The following is a 23106-nucleotide window of genomic DNA, read 5'->3' on the forward strand; positions in this document are numbered from 1 at the left end:
CCCAACCACGAATTATCTTTCGTCCAGATTGCACATATAACCGGATCCGTAGGGAGATTCCTAAATACCTTCAAATCCACTAGACCCAAAACCTCCCTTGAGAAGACCCTGGGGGAAAGTTCCACTGCGCCAAGAAAAATATCCAACTTACGGAAAAAGTTCATCTCCCCTCCCGCAGTATCAAAAACCGCATTCTTAATTACATGGGAGAAAGAACTAAATATATCACTCTCCTCGGATGAGGTAAAGCTGATACTAAAAACAGCATTTGGTCTCTCACCATGCATATTAATGCAAGAGTGCCACTATAAACTCTTGGTGCAGTGGACAAAAACCCCCAATGGTTAGCGGCCTATAAACTCGCCCCCCATGACAAATGCTGGAGGTGCAAACAGGCAGTAGGCTCATTCCTACATATTTGGTGGGAATGCCCCCGTATCACATCCTATTGGAAGAGCGTAGAGGAAATCTTACAACACATGACGCCAAACCTAATTCTTACACCAGACATAATTTTTCTGTGGAGACCCTCAACAGCGTTCCATCCCATGAGGAACAGACTAACGGCCCTTGCAATTGACGCAGCCAAGGCCCTGATACCGCTATTATGGCTTCAGGAATCCCCACCCTCACTGAATCAATGGAGGAAAAAAGTGGACTCAATATGCAATCTAGAAGAACTATCAAGCTGGGGAAGAGGAAAACATGATGGATTTGTGCGGTTGTGGAGCCCTTGGAAAGCTCTGATGTGGAGAGACTAGAGGAGGATTTATGAATACAGTCTGTGCCGTGCTTTATCAGCATACACAAATTCCCAACGATTCCCCACGTACACCCCCGACCATTAACAGAATCTCAGCTTTTTCAGATATCAAATACAGCAGCTCACCCACCACCAACATCCCCTAACGTCTCCCCTACCCCACCTACCCCCACCCTAAACAATCCCCACACTACCTACCTTCCCCCCAATTCTGCAGTTCTTAGCTCCCTAGGCACCAAGGTGAACATGGAAGAGACATTGCAAGAATGGTGCAGGGACATGGTTTATTGTTAAAATGTTATTCTTATTTACTGTTCTCTGACCGAATGACACTTCGAAAGCTCCTGGCCTAACGGTCTAGGAATACGATTGATCTATAACAATGCCAAGATACATAAGTCTGTACTATGCATAAAATCTAATAAAACTTGATTTTCAAACAAGAAAGTCCCATTGACAATTGCGTGAAAAAATTCAGCGATAAAAAAAGGCTAGTGGAAAGGCACCCTAATAATATATCGTCTCTCCTTCAACAGGATGTATCTCAAGGCATCTACAGTGCTTCCCTTGCCTACCATAATACCACGGAATACTATTTGGGGTACCAATAGATTTGCAACTTTTATATAGTTTCAAAATTGGTTAGGAATAGTTGGCCTAGAAGAGCTGTGCCCAAACTCTAAGAGTATGTTCACATAATTTTGCTGTATCTGTTTCACACCGATTTCGCATCAAATCCACAGCAAATAGGGGGCCTATTTATTTCAAAGGGAATACATGCCTTAGTCTATGAAATGCTATTTTTTTCTATGTGCAGATTTGAAGTCCACACTGTAGGGGATAGAAGAAGTAACATGTCACTTATTGATGAAACTGCATGTGGAATCTGCATCTGGTTTTCGATTGATTGCTGTGCTCTGTTATTGACTGCAGTCCCTACGGCATTTGGTAAGCTGGGGTGGACTGCAGGTTGTAAACAAAGTAGTGGAGGACCGAGAGGTGCCAGGGGACACAGAAGAGAGAGGTAGGTATAAGCTGATGTGTTATGTTACTGCATGGTGAATGCATTTTACACAGGATCTAAAACTTGGACAACTCCTTTAAGCTTCTCTGAGTTAATAAGGCGGATCTTTGACTTGGCTTTACTATAAATGAGGAAAGTGGGATAAAGTATGAGAATTTTTGGCCAAGTGGGATTTCTTCAAATAATGGAGGATATAATTATATTAGGATGCTTTGTTTCAGTTTAGTGTATTGCTGCAGTTTGTACATTTGTACTGTAATCAATTAGAATTGCCTTTAGCTCGCTTAGAGCCTAGCTAGAGCTTAATAAGGTCTCTTGGTAATGACTAAAGCTTAGAAAATGAATCAGACGGAATGGAAACATAGTCTAATTTCCTTTCTCATAAACCATATTTCGTAATGATATTTTACAGGTTTGTAAAGTAAAAATGAGTACAGTATTTTATAAGCCTGAAGAGAACACAGTAACAATCCTGCACAATTCCAATTAAACAGTTCAGCATCTGCCACAACGTTTAATTCTCTTTGGTCATGGATAAAAAGTACTAAGTCCCGTTCCATATGTCCACTTAAATTGTTGATGCAAAGAGCCGTGGACTACAAATATAAATTATGTTTTTCCTTCCAAATTTTCTTCCTGATGAAAAGTCAATGTAACAATCAGTGATAGAAGTGGACAATAATAGCATCATATATTGATATCATACTTAGCTCACAATAGAAGTTAATCAGGTTGATATACAAAGGCCATAGGTAGTTGCTGCTAATACGTATATATGGTAGTGGATATTTTACAGTGACACTTTGTAACTACACGTTTAGTGCTTACTAATACAAGCCTTGATATACCGCAATACATGCCTTCAGTAGTGGACTGGTGTAATAATCCACGTCTGACACCTGCAGAAGATGCACTCTGTTTCTTAGGCTTCTGCCTAGGACCTTAAAGGGGTTGTCCCGAGGCAGCAAGTGGGTCTATACACTTCTGCATGGCCATAATAATGCACTTTGTAATGTACATTGTGCATTAATTATGAGCCATGCAGAAGTTATAAAAAGTTTTATACTTACCTGCTCCGTTGCTGGCGTCCTCGTCTCCATGGTGCCGACTAATTTTCGCCCTCCGATGGCCAAATTAGCCGCGCTTGCGCAGTCCGGGTCTTCTTCTTTTCTGAATGGGGCTCCGTGTAGCTCCGCCCCGTCACGTGCCGATTCCAGCCAATCAGGAGGCTGGAATCGGCAATGGACCGCACAGAAGCCCTGCGGTCCATGAAGACAGAGGATCCCGGCGGCCATCTTCAGCAGGTGAGTATGAAGACGCCGGACCGCCGGGATTCAGGTAAGCGCTGAGGGGGTTGTTTTTTTAACCCCTGCATCGGGGTTGTCTCGCGCCGAACGGGGGGGGGGGGTTTAAAAAAAAAAAAACCCGTTTCGGCGCGGGACAACCCCTTTAATATCAGAGACTTTGAAATCAATGCATGCGCCTAGTAGGTAGACCCTACTCACTTCTTGAGAATATGAAAGTTATTGCTGTCGGCTAGCAGGGATGTCTAGCAGTGATCATTACTGAGTGGAGCCACTGTCTTCTAATTCTATTAATAAGTATCAGTACCTATTAATTGTTTTTTTATTTGGAGGAACACTTGAATCCCTTGGCACCGCAGACAGTTTGTGCTTTTATGTTGTTGTGTTTTTCATCCTTGCCTTCTAAGAACCATCACTTATTTCTCCAGTGACAGATTAACGTGCCTTAGCACTCATACACATTTGATATGTGAATAAAACTTCACAACTAGTGTTCATACTAACCGCTTAAAAATGCAAGGTTTTTATTGCACATTTTGATCAAAACATGGGCCCATCTGCCATGTCCAGGTGGACCTTATTAGATGGATACTTAGCTGTTAAATCAAAAAGCCTCCAATTGTATAGGAAAGCTGGATACCTGGCTATATACTTTCATTAAACCACCTGGCATAGATTTGTGAATGGAGTGCAAGACAAAAGTGAGGGCAGCCACTGGTGGTTATTATAAACAACAGTTGTGCAATTGCATTCACATATTAAATGTGTATGAGTGCTGAAACATGTGTCTGTTAATGAAGTTGTCGCAACCACGGCTTACGTGCACATCCACATTTACTTTATTTGTTGGAAGTGTTGACTTTTGCTTTTTGTATGCATGGTTTATTTTTCTATTGACATACAGTAACCATATGAGGGCTTGCTTTTTGTAGGACAAGTTCTATCTTTTAATGCCAACATTTAATATACTATATAATATATTTACCAAAGATAAGATCCTGCCGACTACGTTTACATTGATTCCAGCACTGAGCAGGTGGTTGGACCCGATGATCCCTGAGGTCCCTTCCAACTGTACCAGTCTATGATTCTAAATTTTTGATTGAAAAAAAAGCTACGTTTTGGGTGATTTTTATTTGGAGTTTCTTTTTTATATATCAAGATTCTAGATTGGGAAGATTAAGTATGTGATAAAATAAAAAGTATACTGCCAATCCAATCTCCATTTACATTGGTCATGTGAGTTGTTTACCCAGGTGATCATTGCAGCCAATGGGAGACCAGCAGGGATGTAATCCGTTACGTCCCCTAAAACCTGCCCCATGTCTTATACATTAGAAGCTCACGTGAGAGGTTTACGGGATGTCACCAGGCCTTATGGCCAGGTGATGTCCCCTGTCAGAAGCAGCACCTGACCATTGAATTGGCAGTCTAGTGCTGCAGTGAGTATATTTTTTATATCGTTTTGAGCATGGGGAGCTCAAATCTAGATAAAAGAAATAACTCGGAAAGATGCCTGAAGAAAATTGGGACACATAACTTATCAATATAATGTTTAAATAAATGTCCTACTGAGCGGTTGGCTGGACAGAAGATTTTCCACAGAGCAAAGGAGTTCTAGAAAAGAGAAGTCTGGATTATATTACACGTGTTATAAGTGCAAAATTTAACCTACCGTATTAAGGGAAACTCCCTAAAATGATCTCGCTCAGTCTTGTCTTTGTGTTTTACTATTACTTACACTTGACACAAGGCTTTTTGTAAAGGGGATAGCAATAATAGAAGGGACATGAACATGCATTAGAGGCTGGTAGGAACATATGCTAATAATGTTAAATTAAAAACAAGTATTAAGCCCCGACCCAGGTGATGTGGGTAGAAGAAGTACATACGCTCATGCACTTTGATGAGCTGGGAGCAGAGGAATCAGATGCCTGGGAAGAGAACTACCACACATGGAGGGTGTGGTTGGCTTTCAGGCTGTCAGATGGACTTGGGAGGTCGATAGAGTCAGACACCCTATGAGGTAATGGGACCCCGACCTGGGGAGTAGACCCTGTCAAGGAGTACATCCTATCTCTGCACCCTCCACCCCCCATACCCCCATTTGCTGAACCTTTCCTTCTGTCTCAGTCTTCAAGGTTGTTCCCCAGTTAACATAAGTCTCCAAGCTTGAAATAATAGAGAAAATGTTAGCGAACACCCCTACAACTCAGATATTTTAGAAAGTTAGGCAAGAGATATTGTCTGACCGCAGCTTTTCAGGTAGTGGAACATATTTTCTGACAGACAGATATGCTGAAACTGTGCCCCCCTCCTATCCTCTGCCATTACCACCACCTGCATGTTGATTACAGATGGAATGCTACACCAAACTACCCCCTTTCCCCCTTGTTGATTGATACCATGTATATTGGAAAATGTTTAATAAAAATCTTTTGAACCTAAAAACAAGTATTGAAAAACATGTTACAGTTATTTTGTATTTTTTTATTAAGGCCGGTTGCACATGGGCGGATTTGCATTGCAGACTTAGACTCCGTTCAAAGCTACATAAGATTAGTGCGATGCAGTGGTGTAGAAAGCAAAAGTATAGTTTATCATATTAACTAAAATTTGTGATTGCTGTACTTCCAAATCTTGTACCCTTCATACCACTTTTTCGGGGAAAAAACTAATTCATAATATATCAGAATACTCATAATTTTTCCATAACCAGTTTTACTAAATGTATTTCAATCATTGCTTCCAACCTTAGGTTGTTGCTAAGCCCAGCTAACAAAATGTAGAGAGAACAGTCCAGTTCATCTTCATCTCTTTACTATTTGGACTACTGTGCTTTCTGTAATTCATCTGTTTCATTTTAAAGCCATAAAATACATGTAATCTTAAATATGACTGGTACTAGTCGGTAAATCTATGGTTTGCAAATGGATAAAATGATGGCTTTACAATGGAAAATAAAATCTCTAAACGAAGCACACAAAGTGGTTTAATCCTCACCATACATAAAAATGAGCTCCTAGCTTGCTGAAGGCTTTTCAATACCTAAAAGATAATGATGTGAAATGCTGAATGCAGCTTCTATCAAAGCCCATGAAAATCCACAAAAACAACCTACACAATCCAGAACAGTCTCAGGGGATTATTTCAGTTGAAGAGGATTGAACACCACCGGCCCTTGTGCACATAGTGCAAGTTGGACGAAGTTTTCAGTACATTACGAAGGTAGGGATATAGCACATAAGCATCTGTCATTGCACTGTCATAGTTCACTGAGCTCAGATAATGCAGGTTTTCCTGCGGTAGTAAGAAAACCACACCCCATAATATCACAATGAGTTGTGAAAAGATCAGTAACAGTGTGCCCTACAGTATAATGATAGTAAAAGTGCCTTTTACTTATACAGGGATGGGATGAAGAATGACATCATTGGTAAAATTTGACCTGGTAGCTATGATCAAAAATGCTAAAGACTTTCTACCAAAATCGACCATCAAATCTTTTTAGTGGATACTGTAAAGTCTGTGTGTATCAAATAGTGTAACTAATTTGATTGCTTAAAGCAGCCACAATCTCATGATCAGCTTATTATTTAGATTAAAGCACTCAGTCTTTTAGCCCTCTATACAAGTGATACAATGTCTATAAATAATGGATTTAGGTAGATACAATGGGGACAATTTATCATGCAACGTATTTTTGAAGTCAGCTTTACTGGGAGCAATATTGCCATTATTTGCAACAAATTAATCCATATGTCGCATGATGCTGATACATTTGTAACATTTTAAAATATGTTTGGAGATGTTTCTACAGTTAAGCCAACCATCAACCGGAGTGAGATTCCACAATAATGTAGCAATTTTATTTTAACACTACATTTCATAAATGTATCTAAATTTCGGCCGAGCAGCAAGCTGGGTCTACTTTTTCACAATACTCGTAGAAACCGTCATGCATGGTGCAAATGGATAAAATTTCTGGCAAAATAGTTAATAAATGTGTCCCACAGCAGATTACACATTATTTTAGAGTAAACTAGATCGGAAAAAGAAGCAAATATATTGATAAATGTGGACCATTGTTTAGTATCTGATTGTGTTTCTGGTACTAATTCAGGATAGAATACAGAACTAGAATTCTTTTACCCCGGAGGCCTTTTCTCCTGTATTCATTGTCTTTACCGATTTAGAAATGTACTTTGCATGGCCTGCCAAGAGGTGTAGGAAATGACAACCACTCTGCTCATGTTTCAGGTTCTGAAATGTTGATTATCCCTCGTATTGTACACCTGTATTACCTTGTATTACCTTATATAATGATGTACTCTAAGGAAGAGAACATATTCTTTTGTGTGGGAAACTTTTCAGTACAATTGTTCTTCAAAGCACACCTATTCATGCAAAATCAAATTCCAATCCCTCCTTAGGCAACTGTAAATATGTCACGTGTAAACTGCATAGTTTGGGTATTTTTCTTCCACTCTGCTGCTTTCTGTAAGGCTGGGGTCACAGGAGCGGGTCAGATTCCGCATGGGGGAGGCACACAACGGATTCTGGCTGTGACTCAGGCTGTGACCCTGCGTACTGTATTGCATATAACCGCAGAGCCATGCATGCACATTAGTTTTTTTTCTTTGTTTGTATTTTCCGCGCGATCGCTTAGTGATAATGTGGGTACCTGCAGCCTATATGCAATTTTAATTGCACATGGGCTGGAGGTCGCATGCTTTCATTGACATCAATAGAAGCCATCCGTGTGGATTCTGCAGTAAAATACAGCGTGCTGAAATTTTTCTTCAACTCACTGAATACACAATTCGAACCCGTGAGTGTAAAGGAAAATTCGAAAATGCATGCCTTTTAATGCCCGCATTTTATCGCGGATCGTCTGCACAGAATATGCCATTCAAATACAGTCGTGTGAGAAAGACCTAAAAATAATTTTCTTTCAGTGCTTGCTGAGTGAATGTATTCTTCCAGATGTGATGTCAGTGCACTGCTGCCCTCATTCCATTATTCTGTTTCATCGAGAACCTGCAGCTGCATCCCCCTCCTCCCCATCCTTGCTGTTTTAGAATAGATGGCCAGAATCAAATTATCCATTTACAGAGGATCTAAAAGTGGGGAATAATGGGCTGCAGATGCCCCTAGTAAGATATACTATAAAGTTTCATCTCACATGAGCTACTGATTATTTAAAAAAAAATTATAACCATAGAAATGATGTTTTTGTTTTCTTTAATAGGCTTATGTTATTATCATTAGGATCAGCAGATATAAATCCACTGAGCCACAGACCATTTTGGCTTTGGACTAAATCCTAAGGAGACACCTGAGCTACCCTGGTCTTTACAGTTTAATGCCCCAAATTGGAAAGTGGGCTTTGCTTCTGGATTCCCAGGTCATTACTCAGGAAGTGATCCCAGTACTGTGGCAGTTGATGCTACTTATGGCCTAGGCATGGTACCTGAGGGTGTGAACAGAAGCGTAGTTAGAAAGTTTGGCTCAGGGCAGGAGGCACACTTCAGCACAAGAAACATAGCCAGAGGTCAGGTCATGGAGAATAGGTTCAGTACGGTAATTCAGGACAGATGTCAGGGCAGTCAAGAGTGGGGAAGGCAACAAAGTCAGGATAGCCAAATATAAGGAGACAACAAAGTCAAAACTGAACTCAATAGCACCTTTAGCAGATCAGTATGACCAAGATACTGATGCACCTCCACAGAGGGAGGACGCTTGATATAGGCAAGAGACCTCTGTGATTGGCAGGGGCGAGTGATGTTTGGTGTACACAAGCCCTTTAAGAAGACAGCCAGGAGTGCTGCACACCGTTCGGGCAGAAGTTAAAGGCAGTGTAGATGCTGAGGACCAGCGCCTGCTGGGAGGGGGCTTGAGTGCGTGCATTGGGCAAGTTGGTGGCCACGGCTGCAAATTGTAACAACTCCCGTTGTCAGATACCTAGTTCTAAAACAATTAACAGAGTATATGGATATTATCACAGCCTTCATTTCAAATTATATATTTGGTTACAACAATCCATGTTAGGACTTTGCAAATAAATTGTATTTTAAGTAAAGATGCATCTTTAGTTCTATTCTATGATGACATATACATCAGTAGGAGTCCATAAATTGAATCTATAGCAACTAACAATGCTAAAGGTGCCCACATAATATGTCGACTGTGCCTACTAAATTCCACAAAATGGGGTCATTAGGCTCTCTCTGATGGCAGATGTTGTAAGAAAGGATCAAGCATGTTGCATTTTAGAAGTGTCTGGCAGCAGCTTGCTACATTCTAAAATTCTACATTCAAGTACATCCTTTCATGGCAATGGTACGGCCTAATAGCAGTGGCCTCCTTCAGCAGGATAATGTGCCCTGCAAAAATTGTGCAGAAATAGTCTGAGGAACATGACAAACAGTTCAAGTGTTGGCTTGAACACCAAATCCCCCCAATATCAAACTAATGGAGCATCTGTTGAATGTGTGGAAAACACTTGTCCAATTCATGGAGGTCCAACCTAACAACTGGCAAGTTCTAAATGAATTGCTGTCTTGACAGAACAAGGAAGCAGGTATTAGACAGGCGATTTTGATATTTGGTGTATGTGGCAGATTTATTTAGCACAATAATGGTATGCGACAGCCTATGGCAATCCTGCAGGTATCATTGTTCATGGTTCCATGACAAGATAATAAATACTACCGATATATGACCCAAACAATAGCCTATACTATAGAGAGTCCTTGTAAGTTTACCAAAATAAAACAGACAAGTTATTTCATAAAAACAAAATAAAATTTATTCAACAGCTAATTTTGGAAATGTTAAAGTAAACAAAACATTACAATATTTCATTTCAGTGCAAACCACCTTGGAGTATATAATTTTACCTAGTTTTATATATAATATTTTAAAAAGTTACCAGTTGTGATTATCAAAAGAGCTAACGACTACCCAATTAAGGTGCAGAAACATGTTACTAGTTTCTTGGAAACATACCCTGTTAGGAGACCTAGAACATAATAAAGTGTACAGAAGATACCAAAAAATTGTTCTTACACAAGTCAAATGTTTCATTAAAAAAAGCATGAACTAAAAATCATTTAAAATGTATATCACAGAGTATTTACAAATAAAGTGAAAACTGACTATATATATTCAGCAGTGAGTTCCAACTGAAGCAAATGTGGACATTTCACGACGTATAGTACTGAAAGGGGAAAGTTCTAGCTCTGTCGTATATTCATTGTCATTATCATCACTGGTTGCAGTTGAGGACTTCTGAATGCATTCATCACAACAGCAACAACAGCATTCCATGAAAGCTCGGCTAAATGGCTTGCAGAGGCAAAACAGAAGGACGGGGGTAACACATGATTTAAAGAACAAAAGAAACTGACTGATCAGATGAAGAAGATCCAAGGTCTGCCTGGAGACACTAGTGGACATATAAGCTGTTACAATGTTACAGATATTTTCAGGAATTATACAAAAACCATACAAAATTGTAAGGGCGACTACAGTACAGTTCATTTGGCTCTCAAGTTGAATTTGACGTTTGTTACCCCTCGTACAGGCTTTCTCAGCTCTTCTAATTTTTCTTGCTGTCACCAAAGAACATGTTATTGTGAAAAGAGTGGGCAAACAAAAGTAACAGCCAAAGTACCACCACAGTCTAGCACCATCATAGGTCAGGGCTAAAACATAGATGGTATCAGGAAGATCTGTGGAAATCTTGACAACACAACGCTCACTGAAAGTAGTCGTACTCAGTGCTGACTCATCCTTCGTTAATTGCCGTAGGACAACTTCAGGCAATGCTAACAGAAGAGCACCCACCCATATAACAGCTAGCTTGGCAGTTGTTGACGTGCAGTTCTCAATCATTTCATAATACATCTGTACATTAGTGGCAGCACGGAAACGGTCAATGCAAAGGGCACACAATGTAAATGTAGTAACTCCAAGTGAGGCCACCTGAAAAACAAGAAAAAAGTAAATGTCAGTTTGCACCCACTCCAAAAACAAAGTGTAAATCTTGTCTTGTGTTTAAAAAGAGGACAAAGACAATTTGTGTTTTTTAAGGAATTGGCTATATAAAATGCCATACAGGTTTCGAGTTCCGTATGCTTAAGATTGATTTTGGCATTAAAATTTAAAGGAAAAATAGAAAAGTTTCTTAATATAGTATATACATGAAAATGCATATTATACATCTACAGACAAAAGTAACTATTTAGTAATGCATAATGTCAAACATCAGGAAACATTCTGCAATCTGCTACAGCTCAGCTGATGTTAAATGAAAGGCAGTCTGGAAATATTTCCATATGATTGGTCCCAGAGGAGCTCTACAGCTGATGTGGTTTTTTAGTGAGGTTAGAATTTTATCATGCGGCTATGGCTTTGACTTTACTGAAGCCAATAAAGAAAAGGTGAAAGCCGAAAGATCTACTACATGTGCACTATGCAAGTGAAGATCTGAAAATAAGATATAATAAAGGGTAGTGGTAGTAGTGATATCAACACCGTGAAATAATGGAAAAATACAGTTTGACTGGCTGCATGCTCCCACCTATGGTGGCCAATGGCCGCATAATTCTGGTTTATTGCATGGCTATTTACCATGTGGTAGCCTACACAATTTATTCCGTTTAAATTCAATCATATACTGAACTTTTACCATATAACACATTCCAACAATACTTTCCGACTAGTACCAATATATACTTTGAACCATAAAGAAACATTCAAATTAAAGTTATTCTGTGATGGCAACATTTGCAATGTATAGAAACAATTACAGAGCCACACAGAGGTTGTCTCTATTCATTACATTTCTCATTACCTAAAATTGTTCTACAGTCACTTAGTACTTCCTGATTGCTGCTGACCTGCACATGTGACTGCTTCAGCTAATCACTGGTTGTAGAAGGTCACTGCTGTGGCCTGTGATTGGCTGCAGCAGTCAGATGTCCTGGATAGCAGCAAACAGGAAGTAGAGAATAGTTTTGGAGCAATTTTAAGCAATGGGAAAACCTCTTTAAGTTGATACATTAAGCAGAGTGTTTCCTACACGCTCAAAGTGGTGTAAGCGGATACCCTTTATCAGTGGTACCACTGTATGATTAACACAAGAAATCAAAGGATGCAAAGTTGAGATTTTTTGTGTAATACAGTGTCATAGGCTTGTATGTCTCAGAGGTTCATGGACACCAACAGGTTTAGGATACATAATTTGGAATCAAAGGGACTAAGGGTTCCAGTGTTATATCAGATTAATATTAGAATTAGTGATAAGTATTCTTATTTCCTGGTGAGGGCCCAAAGTACATTAAAGAACTGACCGCAGATATTCCTACTTCATCATCATACAATAAGTTTGGCATCTTTCTTTAAATTAGGAGCAACTGCACAATTATTAGAACGATAGTTTAAGCAATTTCTTAGTGTATTCTGAAAAGAGGCTTCAAAAGTAAAGTGAAGGCTGTGTTTGCATCATTTATGCAATGTCTTCCGTAAAGTAGTCATTCATTTGGGAAATTCCTTTTTAAGGCATATGAATACAATAAAAGAGGGTACCCAAAACTATTTCAACAATTTACAAAAAGTGGAGTTGCCATACTGACTAGTATACTGATACCGGGTTGCAAGGGCAGATATATACCACATACCAGCAGCATGCAAAACGCTATATGGAGAAGATTGCACAGGTGCAAAATACTGATGAACAGCCCTTCACACCCCTACCATACATTTGCGGGTCTGGGGGTGTCAGCTTAGTATATGTTTTCAGTCACACAGATATGTGTAGTGCACCATGCAATCACAACCATTCTTTTAGATCTGGCAGGCTGTCCAGCACCTTATAAGTGAACTACAAAACCTTCTGAAGGTATTGTAAGCCTGCATGCTGCACCCCATATGCTTTACACCCTCCATATAGCATTTTGCCTGGTCTGCATGCTGCTGGAATGCTTCCATAGAAACGTGCCTTTCCTCACTCCATACTTTGTCTGCCATCACACTTCCTGTCCTAATTATTGTTCATAATCAATTAACACTGTAAATATTAACATGCTAATGAATGCACTGTAAATTATTCTGCTACTATTGTGCGAGATGGTGAGTTTGTGTTTTCAAAGTGCAACCAGTTTTCTCAGCATTCTTTTGAGATGTGTCAAGTTTAGAGGAGATACAGAGCCTTTTACATTTCCTTAGCATGATAGTTTACGGAAACACAGAAAAGTAATGGAAGAAAAAGCCTACATGGTCCATCTAGTCTGCCGTTACATTATTTGCTGTTTATGACTCTCCTATGGTAGTTATATGTTCATCACAGGCGTGCCTGAATTCATTCACTTAAAGGGGTTGTCCTGCGAAAGCAAGTGGGTCTATACACTTCTGTATGGCCATATTAATGCACTTTGTAATGTACATCGTGCATTAAATATGAGCCATACAGAAGTTATCAGAAGTTATTCACTTACCTGCTCCGTTGCTAGCGTCCTCGTTTCCATGGAGCCGTCTAATTTTCAGCGTCTAATCGGATTAGACGCGCTTGCACAGTCCGGTCTTCTTGTTTTCTCAATGGGGCCGCTCGTGCCGGAGACCGGCTCGTGGTAGCTCCGCCCCGTCACGTGCCGATTCCAGCCAATCAGGAGGCTGGAATCGGCAATGGACCGCACAGAAGCCCTGCGGTCCACCGAAAGAGAAGATCCCGGCGGCCATCTTCAGCAGGTAAGTAAGAAGTCACCGGAGCGCGGGGATTCAGGTAAGCGCTGTGCGGTGTTCTTTTTTAACCCCTGCATCGGGGTTGTCTCGCGCCGAACGGGGGGGGGGGGGTTGAAAAAAAAACAAAAAAACGTTTCGGCGCGGGACAACCCCTTTAAGTTTGTTCCAAGAATCGTTTTTTTCCTTTTTAGTTTCAGTTTTTTTCTCTTCACTTTCAAAAAATTATAACTCTTTTATTTATCAATTGACGTCACTCTCTAAGGGCTTGTTTTTTGCAGGGCGAATTCTATTTTTCAATGGTACTATTTAAGGTACTGTATAAATGTACTGAAAAACGTATACATTTTTTCTAAGTGGAGTGAAATGCGGAAAAAAACAGCAACGTCATCATATTTGAGGAGGTCTAGTTTTTATGGAGTACAGACTGCAGCAAAAATGAAAAAACTTAATTCCACGGGTCAATATGAGTAGGACAAATACAAATTTATATACTTTTTTTACTGTACTACTTTTAGAAATTAAAATATCTTTGGAGAAAATAAAAGTATTTTCTGCCACCATCTTCTGATAACCATAAATTTTTATCTTTCGGTCAATATAGTGTGAGGGCTCATTTTTGTGTGCAACGTCCTGTAGTTTCTATTGGTACCATTTTGTAGCTTATATTTTTTGATTGCTTAGTATTAAATTTTTTTCTTGGAGATGGGGTGGCCAGAAAAGTGCAATTCTGCCTTTTGTTTTTTCTTTAAGAGGACATTAACCGGGTGGTATAAATAATGCATTAATTTAATAGACTGGAGTTTAATGGATGCAGCAACAAACTTTTTGTTGTGATTTTTTCTTTATTATAAATATGGGGAAAGGGTTTTTAAAAAAAACTTTTAGCACCTTTTATTTTTTGCAAAGAATTAATTTAATTTATTTTGCTCATTTTTGCATATTTTTTTAGTCCCCCCATAGAATTGCACTATACCGTGTTCTAACAGCCAGGCAATCAGTCAGGGCAGCCCTGAGGGCCCTTCAGAAGGCCCCTATAGCAACCAAATGACACTTCATGATCTTATCATGGGGGAACGTTTGGGACCCCCAGAACACTGATCAGACATTTAAATGCAGCCGTTAGAATCGACAGCTGCATTTAAAAGGGTTAACACCTGCGATAAACGCTCACACTTATCGCGGCCGTTGGCTATCAAAGATAGCGGACACCTGGGGTTCCATACAAACTCCGTGCCCCCAGGATGTAAATAGGTTAAACTGGGTCTGAAAATGACTGCTGGAGATTTGGAGAGGTTATGCTTGGAAATCCCTTTTTTTCCCCTCCTACTATATGTGAAATAATATTACTCATCTCAGGATGTGTCTGAAGGAAGTGTAATGGAGTTTAACAGCACTGATATATTAAAGTGACCCTCCGGTCCTGGACAGACAAACAAACATGGCTGCCCCACTTCACTGACTACCTGATGTACACTGTACATTAATATGCTTGAGCAGTCTGAGATACTACATGCTGCTCCGACTGGCCAATTAAAGCACAGAGTAGTGTCTCATGGCCCTTTTACAGCGAAGAATTATTGTTCAGATTCTCACTGGATCAGGGCAGTCTGAACGGTAATCGTTCCGTGTAATCCGCCAGCAACTGAACGAGAAACGATGATTCAATCACTTATCATTCGTTGTTCAGTTTCTGAAAGCATAAAAATAAAATGACAATCGGCCTGTGTATGAATCATGGCGTTTTTTTTTTGTGGATGTAGGTGGAAGGCCCGAGAGCCTCCATTTACTGAGCAATCATCACTGCTGTGTAAAAGCACAGGAGCGATATTGCTGGGACGACTGTTGGGCACTTCTTTAACATGGAACGACTGTCAGGTGCTGGAGTCTTATATTAATGATGTATACTAGTGCACTGTGTGCATCAAGTAGTCAGAGGAGCGGTGCAGCCATCTTTGTTTATCCTGGATCGGAGAGTTGCTTTAAATACAGTGAGTATAATCTGAGATTGTGCATGATTGAAAATACTGACAGAATAGAAATAATCAATTTTGTATAATAAGGCCAATAAAGCAATCTTTTTTTATTTTAATATGAGTTATGACTTTGGGCATTTTTTTCCATTAATGGAGAACTAAATATAATAAATAGCAATGTGCTGTAGCATCTTCATGCCCAGGAGGCATCAATTTTGCCTCTCTATTCTTCTCACAGATTTCACATAAGATTAACCCCTAGCTGTTAAATAGTTTGTGCAGCAGGAATCCCCCCCCCCCCACTTCTCTGTCAGCAATTAGATATCCAGAAACCTAAACTTCTCTTTAGCCAAGTCTGCTTCATCAGCTCTGAAGTGATATGGAGGGGAGTAAGGATGCCTTCACACCGGCATCAGAGGTCCTGGTTTCCTGCTCCATTCGGGGAGCAGGAAAAGGGAATCTCTGGGCTGAACGGCTCCATCTTATGACTGAACAGAACAGTGCCGAACGGACCCTGTTGACTATAATGGGGTCCGTTCTCTATCCACTTAGCTGCCTCGTTTTTAACCTAGAGAGAAAGCTCTGCACGCAGCTTTTTTCTGGTATTTGGTGTGGATCTGCAACAGAACCTCCGGCTGAATGTACCAGCACAGATGTGAAACCGGACTAAAAAGAGGTTGCTTGCTCAGTGTTCTCATTTGGTTAACGATTTCATTTAATACTGGTTTAGCATTAGTGCCATTTCCTATTGAGCCTGATGCTCCACAGCAACAGACAAGAAAATGACACAATGTTCGTGTCCAGTCTTATGAAAATAAAGTTAAAATAATAATAAAATAATACACAAATGTTGAAAAATATTTTATTTTGGTTTCCCAGTTTTAAAAGCTCTTCTGTCAGTGTTAAAGTTTTTTTTTTTTAGGTCTGATCAAGTTATTAAAATGGGTATTCCTATAGACTTAAAACTGCTTCCCAACCACTCTGTCCTTCTTGGACATGTGACTGGTCATAGCAGTGACCTACTATAGCTAATGACTAGCTGCAGCAGTCACATCTCCGGGAAGGACAGAATGGTTGGGAAGTAATTTAAAGTCTCTGGAATACAGACATGCTCCAATAATGCAAGGCAAATCTGTATCCCACTAGAGCCAGATTCTCCCCTTTCTACAGAAAATCCCAGTGATAGTTACTTCATGTCTATTTGGTGTGGATACAATGACATTGTGACATCATTGCAGGATAAACGTAAGGGCTCCTTTCCACTGGCGATAGCGATATCGCTGCGAGAAAATTGCAATGTTAAAATAGCATCGCAACGCTGCAAAATCGCAAGCTTTTGTCTTGCGATGCGAGAATCTGTTTTGCCATTACACTGTATGGGCGACAGAAAAATGCAAAACGCTGAAACAATCCTCCTGCTGCGATTATTAATCCTCACATCACAGCTTGCTCTTAAACATCGCTAGTGGAAAGGTTGTCATAGAACAACATGTGTGGGACGCAGGTAATGTGTGCGATTACCTCGCCAATGGAAAGGAGCCCTTACATTGAAAATTAGTCATTAAAAAAAATTCTATATTTTGTTGTCAGTTTCCCCTCTGCTGGTATAATTAAATTTGATCTTATTTTACACTATAAAAGAAGCAACAAATATTTAAATGTAAGAATTCTAATTCTTCCCTCTACATCTGACCCACATCTACAGAATAGGTTTATGCTGATTGTGGTTCTGTATGACGTGAAAAAGAGACATAAGAAACATCAACCCCATGAAATTAGTTTTTGGAGTGTTTCACAAACATTGTGTACTTTCCCACCAGTTCTGTAACAAAGTGCATTGTTACTTGACATAGTGCTGTGAAACAGAGGCCGTTTGTTGAGCCATTCATTAGAACAATTCATTAATAAATGCATATCTTGACCACAAGCAAAATGCTCCACTCTGCATTATTTATGAAGTTCATTAAACTAATTTTTATACAACATTTCTGCCCAAGCATGAACAGGCAAGTAAAGCATAAAGCATTCCATAGTGGTATTTTCTACATGAATTTTAATGAGTTGTTGTCTCATAACTAGCAATTCATAAACAGGGCGTAGCTAAAGGCTCTTGGGCCTTGGTGCAAAAGTTCAGCTTGGGCCACCCACAGCTACTTTGCCCATAGTTCAACCCAAAAAATACAATATATGTATATAGATACAATGACTTAGCTCCAGTAACCTCAAAGTAATGTGGTCACCATAAAATAGATACCAGTTCTATACAGTGATTACAGTGCAGTTATCTCCAGTGATCACATGTGACATCATTTCTGATTTATGTCATCTACTTTATTTTTTTTCTTCTCCATTCGGTCCAGACAGTAATGAAGATTTCCTATATCTACGACTCATCTCTGCATACTTTCCATCCTGCCACCACCCCTAACGCCCCTCACAGTAAAAGTTCCCCCTCTTGTGTCCCACAAAGTAATACTGCTCACTAGAGATGAGCGAACGTACTCGGTAAGGGCGAATTCGCAAATCGAGCACCGCGAAAAGTACTCGGGTGCGCTGTGGGGCGGGGGGTTGCAGAGGGGAGTGGGGGGTAGCAGCGGGGAACAGGGGGGAGCCCTCTCTCTCTCCCCCCCACTGCAACCCCCCACTCACCCACAGCGCACCCGAGTACTTTTCACCCTAGTAGTGAAGTACTCGAAAATCGCGGTGCTCGATTGCGAAATCGCCCTTACCAAGTACGTTCGCTCATCTCTACTGCTCACACATAGTAATAATTCACCCATATTGACTATCACAAGAAATAATGCCTGCCTTGTACCCTCACACTGTAATAACACTTATTTATGCCCCACATAAATACTTTTTTTCTGTGGTGCCTGGAAAGTAATAATGCCCATTTTATGCACCAGCAAAGTAATAATACCCAACAATGCTTACAAAGTAATAGTTAAGTCAAATAATCAAGTAAAAGGGGCACGGCGCTCCAACAGGAAAAGACCCAGTGTGATCCTATAGATCAGTAATAATGGTCTTTATTCCGTATAACACTACAACGCGTTTCGTCGCAACAACCGCGACTTTATCAAGTTCTTAAAAAAGAAGTCACGGTTGCTGCGACGAAGCGCGTTGTACTGTTATACGGAATAAAGACCATTATTACTGATCAATAGGATCACACTGGGTCTTTTCCTGTTGGAGCGCCGAGCCCCTTTTTCTTGGTTATTTGACTTTACATTATCCTGTTGTGGACCTCCCTGTTGAGGATGTACGACTGGGCAGGCAGCTCTCCTATTCCTCAGGATATAAGGAAAGGACCTGTGGATTTTCTTCTTTGTGGATGTGTTACATGCTATCCAGGACGTGGAGGAGTCAGTGGGGGGCCTATACCAAGGTCATCCCACTGAAGCCAGGTAAGTCCTGTTTCCCATGTCTATAAATCTGTGTCGAGTGTTGAAGCGCTGTCCCTTATATAGGATTTCTTACAAAGTAATAGTGGTCTCTTTGTGCCTCTTAAGGGGTATTTTTTAAATGTCTGCTCCAGCAACAGCTCCATTCTCTCTGCTAGGACTGTGTTGAAAGGCTGCAATTGACCTTTTAATGGGATGGCACAGGCTGCTACAGCCAATCGCAGCTGTCAGCGCCTGAACATTGAGGCCTATGATTGGCTGCAGCAGCATGTGATATCCTATATACAAGCTGACTGCAGGAGGTCAATACAGTGTTATAGTGGCGACCCGAGTATGTTGCACTGCAACTGCAGGGAGCTGATACAGGTGAGTTTGTAACTGTTTTTAAAGTAATAAAGCCTCCCTGTGCCCCTTTAAAGGCGTATTTCAGGCCTTTTTTTATTTTTGCTATTGATGACCACCGCCCGGATTCACAACAATCAGCTGATTTGTGGGGCGGCTATCACTGCGATCAGAAAGTGCTGAACACTTTTGTGCAATGCCCCAGATTAGTTTTATATTCAATAGGAGCTGCGCTGCAGTACCAACTTGGTCCACTGCACTGTGGTCAGTGCTTTCTGCTTCCTCAGCTGACCATAGCGACAGTGGCACCAGGAATCAGCTCATTGGCAGGGATCAAGCAGTGGGTCCCTAACGGATGTCAATGGCAAAAACAAAAAAGTCCTGGAATATTCCTTGTGTTCCTATAGAGCAATAGTGCATCTGTGCTGCTTTAATGCTAGAGGATCCCATGCTCTCCTTCAGGGTAATAGAGCACCCGTGACTCTATAATGTAATAGATCCCCCATGTCCTTTCCCCCTCCAAAAAAAACCAAACCCTTAATGTCACCCCTATGGCCTCCGTCCAGCTGAACAATTAGTGCACAGTAACATCTGTTTCATACATAGCGCTGCACACACTGCTCGTCGTCCGACTCCTCCGGGTGTAGCGCTACACGTTGCTTGGTTCAGTTAGAGAGTAGCAGGATTCTTTCTACCTGTTCACTTTGTGACATCAACGCACATGCTGCAGCTGGAGGAGTCGAGCGAAGTGCAGCGTGTGTGCAGTCCTGCTGTGTGTAAAACAGATGCTGCTGTGCACTAATTGTTCATAAGGGGCTGGGTCGTAATTGCCACTCCTACGACCCGTACTGCAACGCCAGGGTTTATAACCTTTGGACTAAAATATTTACAGTATTTTATTTCGTATGGGATATGTCTACTTACAATGCAGCCAGAACACTCCACAATATTATTAAGTCCAGAATATTCAGAAATTTGCAAGTCTACTATTCTACTATCCCTTCATGATACACTAATTATTTTGAAGTCCTATTCTTTCAAAAAACCACAGACACAAATCCCTAACCAGTACTTGGAGAATAACCCTTTGTGCATCAATAAGATGTTCATGCTAAGGCCACTTTCACATGGCTGAGATACTCGCGCAAGATTTATATGTCGCGAGAGGCACAAATATGAAGCCCATTCTTTTGAATGGAGTCAGATATGCGTGCGCTGGCATGCTCTCTCTCTTTGTGTTCCTCGGAACGCATTGCCCATTGATTTCAATTGGAGCTTTGATACATTGCATAGCGCTGGCATGCCTTGCGATGTCCATGCGAGTGTGATACAAAATGTTCCATTGAAATCAATAGGAAACCCTTTCGATTTTCTAAACACGTGAGGCTATCAGGATTTCACAGATGCAATGCGTTTTTGACTGGACATCGCCTCGCATCCATGGGTAAATTGCACGTTCTCTCACCCAGATATCGCACTCGCCTGTGTACAAGTAGCCTAAATGTCACTGTAAGAGCACTTGTATTTGCGCATACATGTATAATATGTTCATTGACCTGAGAAGGCGCTAAAAAGCAAAGCTAAATAAAAGACAGCGGCAGAGTAGGACATCTGCAAACAACACAGCAACTAGGACCTGGCAGACTGTTGGCAAACATAAGACACTGTGCCTCTTTTGGGGCAAAAATTAATATAACACCGTGTCTTATTTTCGGGGAAACATGGTATATGCAAAGTTCCCAAACTTCATCTCAAGACACTCACGGTCAAGCCAGGAGATGCATCCATATTATGGATGCAAAACTGAAATACAGTAGTGCATTACCAGTCTATATGGCATAGAGTATATTAGAATTTCAAAGTCAAGTCTAATATATGTTTTTTCTCATCCAACTTTCTAATGCCCAACATGGTGATAAACAAAGTATCCTCCCCCAATCTCACTCAACATCCCCACCAAGCCTAATAACCACCGTTAATGATTCCACACTTTCCCCATTCTCAAGTCAGTTGCTTGGGATAAAACTTTGATTCTGTTCTGTCCTTGAAACCATACAACCAAGCCCTTACCACCTCCTACCGCCTTAAACTCAAACATTTTTTGAGTCCTCCTTTTCCTCAATTTGAGTGAACACAAATGGTAGTGCATGCCCTCAACATCTCCTGCTTAGACTACTGCAACATCCTTTCTCTGTGGCCTCCCTTTCAATACTCAAGTTTGCTTCCTTTCTAATCCACCTCTTCCCTTATTACTCCTTTGCTAATGCCTGCACTGGCTACCATTTCCCGAGAGAACTACCCCAATTGATTAGACTCTTCCTAAACCTTTGAAACCTTCAAAAGCTACTTAAAAACCCACATCTTCAGAAAAGCCTACAATTACCCATCTGTCACTGCACTACCATATGAGCAGTGTCCAAACTCAGGAACTGTCTACTTCCTCTTCCTCAGAGATTGCAGGCAGGCTCCTCTCTCTGTACCAATCTGTCACTCATTTAGTCATGTTTATTGTTATTTTTTTCCCTTATCAATGTACTAAAACTCTTTATATATGTACCGTGTCTAGAACAGCGCTTTAAAATAAATCATATACCCGATATTGGAAAACTTTTCATTGAGCAATACCCACTGTCCTTAAGAACACATTGGGGGTAAGTTTATTAAGACAAGCATTTCATACAGTGGTCTTAAAAGTGTTGTCCAGCTGTAGACTATAGATTACTACTGATGACCTAGCCAGCAGATAGACAGATTGAGGAGGAGTGTGTGTGTGTGTATGTGGGGGGGGGGGGGGGGGGGTTGCCACCTGGGACCCTTTCGATCAGCTGTCTTGCGGGCTGGTGTGCTCCTACACTGAGCTGACTTCTGTGAAAAGGCATTAAAGTGAATGGGAACTCTGCCTATAATACCAAATCTGGCTACTGCAGGGGGAACAGATAAATCTGCTTCCTACAGAAATCAGCTCAGAGCATAAGCACAATGGCCCTTCAAACAGCTGATCAGCAAGGGTCCCTGGCGGCAAACCCCTGCCTAACTAATATTAAGGACCCATCCTGAAGAAACCCTTTTAGTCTGAAGCTCACTGGGGAAAAATGCACCAAATGCATTACGCAACAAAACTAGACATAATCCACCCACAGGAAAATCCATATATATTAAAACCAGGTGTTTATTTCACCAAGTTAAAAAACTGTAGATGGTTCACGTGCAAGCAGATTCAGTTGATACGTTTCGGATGGAACATTTCTTATTAACATGTATTATGTGCAGCACACCTGTTTATACATTTGGTGCACTTTAAGCAGTCGATGCACCACTAACTGAAGCCTATACCAGCTATGAGCTGGTTTACATTTTCACTATAATTTATGTCATTGAAAAAAAGCTGCGACTTTTTTGTGCAAATGGGGCATCTGCCACATTGAGTTTTTTTTTTTATATAACAGTTTTCTGGTGCAGTGCTTTGGCAAATTCTCCCCATTCTGTTCTGTGAAGGTCAAATATAATATACAAGCAACTTTTATGTGATTATCACACAACAAGTACATCA

The 23106-nt window shown here is 40.7% G+C and overlaps 1 protein-coding gene across 1 annotated transcript in view; it reads right to left on the reverse strand.

Moving 5' to 3' along the window:
• Positions 1 to 9882: 9882 nt before the first annotated feature.
• Positions 9883 to 23106, reverse strand: part of GPR37 (G protein-coupled receptor 37) — a 37982-nt gene continuing 24758 nt past the window's right edge. Inside the window, exon 2 of the mRNA XM_066591859.1 lies at positions 9883 to 11080. Within this exon, the coding sequence (XP_066447956.1) occupies positions 10262 to 11080 (819 nt within the window). The 3' untranslated portion in view covers positions 9883 to 10261. The remainder of the gene's footprint in view (positions 11081 to 23106) is intronic.

The sequence above is a fragment of the Eleutherodactylus coqui genome, chromosome 2, assembly GCF_035609145.1.
Source record: "Eleutherodactylus coqui strain aEleCoq1 chromosome 2, aEleCoq1.hap1, whole genome shotgun sequence".
Lineage (NCBI taxonomy): Eukaryota > Metazoa > Chordata > Amphibia > Anura > Eleutherodactylidae > Eleutherodactylus > Eleutherodactylus coqui.